The sequence below is a fragment of the Belonocnema kinseyi genome, chromosome 3, assembly GCF_010883055.1.
Source record: "Belonocnema kinseyi isolate 2016_QV_RU_SX_M_011 chromosome 3, B_treatae_v1, whole genome shotgun sequence".
In the NCBI taxonomy this organism is placed as follows: domain Eukaryota; kingdom Metazoa; phylum Arthropoda; class Insecta; order Hymenoptera; family Cynipidae; genus Belonocnema; species Belonocnema kinseyi.
In genome coordinates this window covers 118,402,554-118,412,166 of record NC_046659.1, presented here as the reverse complement: position 1 = coordinate 118,412,166, position 9,613 = coordinate 118,402,554, and the positions used below count along the sequence as shown (strand labels likewise).

Genomic DNA, 9,613 nt, shown 5'->3' with positions numbered 1-9,613 from the left:
TCTATCCCATCCACACACTACTCCTTTCCCCTGCCGAGTGAGTCACGCCTACCCCGAAAGGGAAATGGCTTAATGGTGTAATAATAATAATAATAATTAATCAATGATTGTAAATATTTCAATAGATATTTCAATGGATAATTATCTACAGGCCCCCATACTTTCCGTTACATTTGATCAAACTTTAAAAAATTATTCTAAAAACTCAGAACAGTGATTTTTCCCCATCCACTTTACATGGGAAGAAACTTCGAGTCAAAACCGGTACCTGTCAAAATAAAAAAAATGGAAAATTAGGAAATTTCATTTTTTGGATTTGGAATAAAATGGGGGAGGGGGTCCTTGCACTCTAGAATGCAAAAAAATTTTATCTTGCATTTGTGGACCACCCCAGTGCCCAATTAGGAGATCTATTTGGGCAAAATTAATTATGCATAATTAACTTAAAAAGATAAATTTTCATCAATATTATATTAATCAGGAATCTTCTTTATGTGTTGAAGTAATACATTTTATTTGAATGAAGAAAGCCAACTTCATTTTTTTAAAGGCGGAATTTTGTATTTTGCACGAGATGATGTAAGAATTGAAGACATATTCTTCTTCTGCCTTCCTTATGTTAACCTGCTTTTTCGGAAAACAAATCTTGAAAGTAAAGTGAAACCCTTCAATAGCCCTCCCTTCTATAGCTCTTCCCAGAATCGACGCCGCACCGCAGGTAGGTGTGAAAGGAGCTGCGCGGGGTCTGCTGTTTTCACTCAGACGTGAACAAACAAAAGCGGAGCGGAATATAATGATATAGTCCCCACCCACCGTCAGCCCCAAAATCGGCGCTATAGAAGAGTTGCACTGTATTATAAAAAGATTAGTTTGACGGTCTTTATAAAAAAGAACAATTCCATTTTTACTTTGCATTTGCACGATGCTCGATAGATGCCGTTACTTCAAGAAGCGTTCTCCAAAAGAACTAAAGCAACATAACCGACTGAGGGCGCTGGCATCGTTTCATGCCCGGTTCTGATTGGTCAACATTATTATCCATTCAGGGATTTCCATTTCAGGATTTACGTGACTCGCTCGGTATGGAGGGGAGTCATGTAGGGAAAGACATTGAAAAGCGCGGGTGATTTGAAAATTTATAAAAACCTAAACAGATGAAATAGATTGAATACAGGGAGGAAAATGTTTTGCTCGTACAACAAAATAATTTTATTGCTATTTGTGCAATAAACTTCTTTCATGGTTCCACCAACTTTTAGTTTCCATAACGAAACGTTCTTTTAAATCAGCGTTTATTTTATTAAACCATTATAATTTTTGTTTAGTTGGCAAAACTTTTTTTGAGCCAAAGAATAACTTTTTTGCGCAAAATTTGTTTGGGCAAAATCAGACACATTTCCACATGGTCGTGAAATTAAATTGTCCAAAGATAATAATTTTAAAATTATTAACCAATATCAATGTGAATGCATTTATTTGAAGATTATTATAAATAATATTTTGCAATCATTCGAATATTAATGTTTCTATATTTTCCCTTATTTTTCCCGCCAAAGAGAAAAAAGTGACAGGAAGTCAACAAATATTGGGGGGAGGGGGGGTGATCACCGGATTCGCCACTTTGTAGATCGACGCCTGGGGAAAAGACAATATGGAAAAAGGGTAATCAAAATAGCTCTCAATTGTAATGTGAGCAACTCACAATGATCAGTGACAGTGAGGAAGAAACTAAGAAAGGTTACGGGCAGACGAGTGAAACTTTCACATGCTCAGACCGTATAAAACGTTCGTTTCCTCGCCAGGGAGGGGATGATCGATTCGCGGTCGAAAGTCGGATTTCGCGGTTCGTTGAATATCCCATCTGATGCACACATATAAGGACAAACCAGCTCTTTGAGAAAAGAAGAAAATCTCATAGAAAAAAATTAATCAGATTTTACATTTTCTTTAGAATTTTATTTTCATTTTTACATATGAAAAGTTACTCGGAGACTAAAATCAAGGAAACTTTCCTTTTAGTCAGTATAACTTTTTCCTCCTTGATTGAAATTTAATTTTTGAATGACCTTGGAAAAACTTGAAATAAATTTAATATAATAGATCATTTCTGTAATATTTTTTTATGATCAGATTTAATCTATAAGTAGTATTTAAAAAAATGAAAATCATAATTTAAGTGACAAATATGTTAAAACTTAAAAATGAATCTTTTAAATGATCAAAGAATTCTTAAATTAAAAATTACCAAGTGTTATATGTGAAATATTTTGCCTTAAATTTGCTCTTCGATTGAAGTTTTGATCAACATTAAAATTTGTAATTACTTTGAAGAAACTCGATTTGAACACCAACGATTATTTTTGTCAATTGACGTACAATTATTTTATTTTTAATGAGGGTAAATCTATAATGGGAAAGAGTAATGACTTTCTCAAAGTAATCCCCCTTTTTTAACAAAAAGGACATGAAAAGGATTAGTTTAGCAACAGCTATTTTTAAAAAAAATTATAAGTTTAAGCTGATAAAGAAGTGTATTAAAAAAAATATATATAATATAAGAAATAAGTTGCCTTCAGTATCCTATCCTTTTTAAAATTATTATTATTTCTCATTAACTTACATTATTTTTAAAAATAATTTTGAGAAAACTTGATTCCAAGATTATTTCTGCTAATAAACTTTTAATTATTTTATTTTTAATTAAAATAAATCTATTACTAGTAAAAATAGCGATTTTCTCAAAGTAAAAAAAGTATCATTTTAATTAAGACTATTTTTATATTAAAAGTTAAATATTTAAAATAATAAAAAATTCGGACGTTGAAAATTTCTTTGAATATTTAAAATATTTTACTTTTAATTTCCTTTCTATTTCAAATTTTCTTTGAAAATAAATTAAAATGTCTTTGATGCAAAATTTTTTTTGATAGGAAATATTTCTCCTCGTTTATTGACATTTAATTTTGCACTAAATTTGAGAAAATCTTATTTAAAGATAACATATTAACAATATTACAATTTTTTTGAAAAAATTTAATTTATAATGAAATTCAATCTATAATTAGTAAGAGTATAACTTTCACAGAGTAATATATTGTCTTAACGTAAAAGATGATTTAGTGAGAATTATTATTAAATTTGAAGTTAAATGTTTGAAATTATAAAAAACTGAAAACTATAATATTTGAAATATTTTTCCTTCAATCAGAATGAGATTTCTGTTATACTCGGCAACATATATTCTCGTTTTATTGATTTAAAATTTGAGGATGACAGATTATTTTTGCTAATAAATTTATAATTATTAATAATTATTTTCATTACTTTTTATGGTGATGAATATTTAACAAAGAAGTTAAATTTTAACAAAAAGTTCAACTTTCAACCAACAATATAAATTTTCAACCTTAATTATGAATTTTCAACTAGAACAGTTGAATTTTCTACCAAGAAGATAAATTTGTTACCAAAAAAACACATCTTTTTGTAAAATACATAAATTTCCAATTAAAAAGATAAACTTTTAACCAAAAATTAAATAGTTAAATTTTCAACAAAAAAGAACAACAAATTTTTAACAAAATAGTTCAATTTCAAATCAAAAATGACTTTTTAATTGAAATGATAAATATTCAACCAAAATAATTCATTTTTAACAATAAAGTTTGACAGTGAACAAAGTATTTAAACTTTAAAAAAAAGGGTTTCAACTAAAATCATAAATCTTCAACTGGAATAATTATATTTTCGACCGGAATGATTAATTTTGTACCAAAATAAAAACGAGCTTTTAACAAAATAGTTAAATTTTTAGTTTACAACATTAATCTTAAACTAAAATAATAAGATATTTTACTGTAGTTGTTGAATTTTCAGTTACAAATTAATCTTCAACAAAATGGATTAATTGTCAATAAAAAATTACTTTCTTATTAAAAAGATGAGTAATAACCAAAATAAATAGTTTCTAACAATTGAGTTAACTTTCGACCAAACACCTAGTATAATTTTAGACCAATGAAATGAATTTCAACTAAGATGATGAATCTTTAACTGGAATAATTACATTTTCAACCAAAAAAGTGAATTTTCAACTATGAAGCATAATTTTCTGCAAAAAGAGCGAACATTAATTTGTAACCAAAAAGAAAAACAAATAGCAGAATTTTGACGTAGAAAAATGAATTTGTTATATCAATGATAAATCGATAACTCGAATAATTAAATTTTCAACAAAAATGTGAATTTTTAACTATAAAATTAATTTTTCTACAAAAAAATCTTAACAAAATGACTGAATTTTTAACTAAAAAAGAAACATTTTCAACTAACATTTGAATAGTTGAACTTTCAGTTTAAAAAATTAGTTGATAGAAAAAAAACGAATTTTTAACAAAATAGTTAAATTTTCATTTAAAACTAAAATGTTGGAATATTCAACTGGCTTAATTAAATTTTCAGTTAAAAAATTAATTCTCAACCAAAAGAAAAACAAATTTTTAACAAAAATAAACGAACTTTGAATTAAAAGATAAGTATTTCCATTAACAATTAAATAGTTAAATTAACAGTAAAAAAATCAAGTTCTAACCAAAAACAAGAATTTTCCACAAAATAGGTAAATTTTCCTTTTTAACGACTTACAGTTATTATTGTTCTTCTTAAAACCAAAAAGGTTATAGAATTAAGAAATTAAAAAGTATAATATCTTAAATATATTGCCTTTAATTTCCTCTCCATTTCTTCTGGAAAGGCGGGAAATTCAAAATTTGTATCCTGGGAAGAGTTAATTTCTGGAGAAATGATTAATTCCTTTAATTCCTTGGAATTTGGCACTTCACTCGCGATTCAAGAAACACATTAATCGGTCGCTAATCAAGTTTACATGAATCTTCATGGTCAACTTTCACGGTAGATCGGTAGAACTCACGGCACTCTCACTGAACTCACTGACGATCGCTATAGACTATGTCCTCTCTATATACCGGTTCCCACTCTTTCCTGTGTAAAACCACGTGATTTGGGTGTTCCTACCGAAATTTCTTTTTTTTTTTTATCACTTCCCCAAATTATATTTAGAATGGATTATACGATTTCAGTTTATAGAAAGTTGACTCTTTAATAGTAAATTAAACAATATTATAAGACATTTTGATTTTTAAATGTTTTAAAGTTAAAAATGTCATAAAATACGTTTTATACACTAGTGATGCATGAGAATTAGAATTTTTCCATAATATCGAAATGATCGTTTCGTCTCGATCGTTTCTCAAGATTGCAAATTATTGATCATAAAATTCTAATCCCATCGGACCATTAATCCAAACAGAATAAAGAACATTTTTTGAAATGGGAATTATTCATAAACTACGTGATCAATTTAGGGGAGGGGGGCAGAAAATCACGATTGGTGAGCTGAGGGGGGGTACAGTGGACCAAAGCTAAGAACTTAAATAACGCTGAATACGTTTCTTGATGATAAATGTTATCATTTTAAATAGATAATACGATTCCAGTTTATAATAAATGTATTCTACATTAGTAAATTAAAAAAAAACTATAAGACATTGTGTTTTTTAAAATATTTTCCAGCAAATTTAAAAATGAGATTTATGTAAACATTTTTTCCAAACTATTGTTAAAAAATAAAAATTTCGAACGCGATATCACAAGACGAAAATTTACTGGAACGAGATGATCGTCTCGTCTCGATCGTTTCTCGAGACTAAAAATTCTTCATCTCAAAATTATAATTCCATCAGATTATTAATGTAAAGGAAATTATAACAATTTATATAATTGGGCATCGTCCATAAAGTACATGACTAATTTAAGGGGGTAGGGTTAAAAAATACAATTAGTAATATGGGAGGGGGCAGCCCCATCGGAAGTAACGTTACGAACTTTGATTCTTAGATAATATTTAGTACGTTTTTTTATGACAAATTTTATAATTTAAAATAGATAATACGATTATAGTTTATAAAAATTTCATTCTAGAATTGTAAATTAAACAATTCTATAAGACATTTTCTTTTTTAGATGTTTTATAGTAAACTCAAAAATCATTATTGTAAGAAATTTGTTATAAAATGTTGATGCATGAGAATTACATTTTTTCCCAAAATATCGTCAGATGAAATTAAAATTTCGAATGTGATAATACAAGACAAATATTTACTGAAACGAGATGATCGTCTCGTTTCGATCGTTTCTTGAGACTACACGTTCTTGATAATAAAATTAGAATCCCCACGGATTATTAACCTAAACGGAATTACAAAAATTTTTATAATTGCGGATCGTTAACAAACTAAGTGACTAATTAGAGGGGGGGGGGGCAGTGAAAGTAATGTTTCGAACTTACTAAGTTTAAAAATTACTTTAATATATCAGACTTCACACTCTTCTTCCATATTCTCCTTCTTTCCCCTTTATAATGAATATCGGTGTTTCTCATGTTTTTTTAGAAATTTCGCCTTTTTTCTATTTTTCGTTAAAGTTTTTGTTGCAAATGCTTTTATTCCATTGAAAGTTTAATTTCTTTGATGAATATTCGACTATTTTAATGAAAATTAATATTTTTTGGTCAAAAATTCAACACCTTGGTTGAAAGTTCTATTGCTTTATTAAAAATGTACCTTTTTGATTGAAGATTTATCTCTTTGGTGGAAAATTCAACAATTTTGTTGAAAATTTGCTTCTTTTTTATTGAGCATAAAGTTTCTTCAATCGAAATTTTAAAATAATATTTTCGTATTTAAAAATTTATGTTCTTTAGTTCAAAATTAAGGGTTTTGATTAATTGTTTTTTTACTTAAAAATGCATGGCTTTTTTGAAAACTTGCCTTTTTTTAGTAGAAAATTAATATTCTTAGTTAAAAACTCCTGTTCTTTGGTCAAAAATGGTACTGCTTTTAAAAAATTCATTTTTCTGGATGAAAAATTATCACTTTGGTGGAAAATTGAACAATTTAATTGAAAATTCATTTCATTCTTAAATGAAAATTAACTTTCTTCAAATAAAAATTTAACTATTAAATTTTATACCTGTAAATTAATCTTTTTTTTAGTAAAAAACTTCAACTATTTGCTTAATTATTTGTATTTATGGTCAAAGATTCATCGCTTTGGCGGAGAATTTAACAGCTTGTTTTAAAATTTGTTTTTTTTTTGGTTGAACATTAATTATTTTTAAACTCAAAATCTAATTATTAAATTTGTAGTCAAAAATTTAACAACTTAGTGACAAATTAAGCTATTTAAAAAATTAACGACTCGGTAGAAAATATACTTTTTTAAAGTTATAGTGCCGGATTAAACATTAAATTGTTTTGTGGAAGATTCACTTATTTTGTTACAATTTCGTCATTTTGGATGGATAATTAATCTTCTTTTTGGAAAATTCATCTTTTTGGCTGTGTCTTTTTTAAAACTTGTCTTTTTCGTTTAAAAAATCAACTATTTTTTTTTAAATTAACAAATTTATAGTAAAAATTAACTATTTGGGGGGAAATTAAAATTTGAGTTAAGAATCTATAGTGTCGCGTGTAAAATTCAACTTTTTTTTGTAAAATTCAATTGATTTATTGAAGATTCGGCTTTTTGGGTAGAAAATTAACCTGTTTCATTTTTGGTCAAAAAACTTATTACTTTTTTTATTGGACATTCACCTTATTACTTGAAAATTGCACTATTTGCTGTTGGGTAAAAAATACAACTATTTTGTAGATAAATGCATATATATGTTCTTAAAAATTCGTCATTTTGTATACAAAATTATTATTATTTAAATTGGTTCTATTTGCTGTGGATTCAACTGTTTACTTTTTTAAAGGAAAAATTTTCTTTTTCTTTGAAGCATTATTTTTTTTTGAAAAGTAAAATATTTGGTTAAAAATTAAACTATTCATTAAAAAAAAATAATAATTTGGTAGAAAATGCTTTTTTTTACATTCTCATCAGAGAAGGTATTACATTTGTGTAAAATTTGACGATTTTGGAAGATTCACCTATTTTGTTACAATTTCGTCATTTTGGGTGGGAAATTAATCTTCTTTTTTGAAAATTCATCTTTCTGGCTGTGTATTTTTTTGAAACTTGTATTTTTTGTTTAAAAAATCAACAATTTTTTTCAAAATTGACAAATTTATAGTAAAAATTAACTACTTGGAAGGAAATTAAATTTTGAGTTAAAAATTTATAGTGTCGCGTGTAAAATTCACTTAATTTGTTGAAGATTCGGCTTTTTGGGTAGAAAATTAACCTGTTTCATTTTTGGTTTCAAAACTTATTACTTTTTTTATTGGACATTCATTTTATTGGTTGAAAATTGCACTATTTGTTGTTGGGTAAAACATACAACTATTTTGTAGATAAATGCATATATATTCTTAAAAATTCCTCATTTTGTATACGAAATTATTATTACTTAAATTGGTTCTATTGGCTGTGGATTCAGCTTTTACTTTTTTAAAGGAAAAATTCCATTTTTCTTTGAAGCATTAATTTTTTTGAAAAGTAAAATATTTGGTTAAAAATTAAACTATTAATTTAAAAAAATAACAATTTGGTAGAAAATTTTTTTTTACATTTTTATCAGAGAAGGTATTAGATTTGTGTACAATTTGACCCCCCCCCCCAGTTTTTGTCAAATGTCCCGTGTAACTTTTGAAAAAATTAATCTATTAGATTGGTCTTTGCTACACTCTTTTAGCGTCCTAACACGGTGTGCCGGAACATAGGTTTAATGAAAAAAAATTTCACCACAGATATTTAAACGGGAATCAATTATTACATTAAAATAAAGGATCTCTGCCAAATTTCAACAATTTTCGCTGAGTCGTCTCGAAAAAAAGTGCGTTTGAAATTTAAAAATATCAAATTGTCAAATTTAAATAATTTACTACAAAAATTATACGTATTGTATTCATTTAACTATATTAGTATCTTTTCATAATAATATAATTATATTAAAACGCACATAATGTTGAATTATCACTAATTCTTCTATATAAACCTCTTAAAAAACTGATTGATTATAAAATAATTACGAAATAATTTAATTATATGCGCATTCATTTTCAAAATAGTTTCTTTTTATTATTATTAAATGTTATAAGTATTTTACAGTGATTATTATTTTATATATCTTGTAAAAAATATATCCATTGATATAACACAACAATATTTAATTATTTATAAAAATGTATAGAAACAAATAAAGTTCATTTTTCTATATGTCTATTATTCATTTTCAAACGTGAGGAGATTTGTATTCTCGAACTGCTTTTAATAAATTCTCAGGATACTTAGCATTTGTATAAGCTATTTCATATTTAGCCCAAGTTGTTTTGAAATCGGCATGAAAAGATTCTATGCTCTTGTAAAATACTGTTAAATAAAATATACATTTTACGTAGTTTTGGTTGTATCAAATGTCTTAAATATGTAAAGTGTTTTCAAGAATTTCGAGCAGTTGTAGATTCTTGTTATTCTCAAGATTTAAAAGCTTTTTTACAAATATTAACTACAAAATTTCAAAATTAATAACCTAACTTTTTCATAAATAATTTCTGTTTCAAATGAGACTTTTTAGCTTAATCGTAAATGA

The 9,613-nt window shown here is 26.3% G+C and overlaps 1 protein-coding gene across 2 annotated transcripts in view; it reads right to left on the bottom strand.

Annotated features, from left to right (window-relative positions):
• Nucleotides 1–4,930, bottom strand: part of LOC117170216 — a 52,500-nt gene extending 47,570 nt beyond the window's left edge. For both annotated transcript variants that reach the window (XR_004466744.1, XM_033356830.1), the window contains exon 1: nt 4,723–4,930. Coding sequence is in view for 1 of the 2 variants with exons in the window: in XM_033356830.1 (XP_033212721.1) it covers nt 4,723–4,740 (18 nt within the window). In the remaining variant the exon portion in view is untranslated. The remainder of the gene's footprint in view (nt 1–4,722) is intronic.
• Between the last annotated feature and the right edge of the window lie 4,683 nt (nt 4,931–9,613).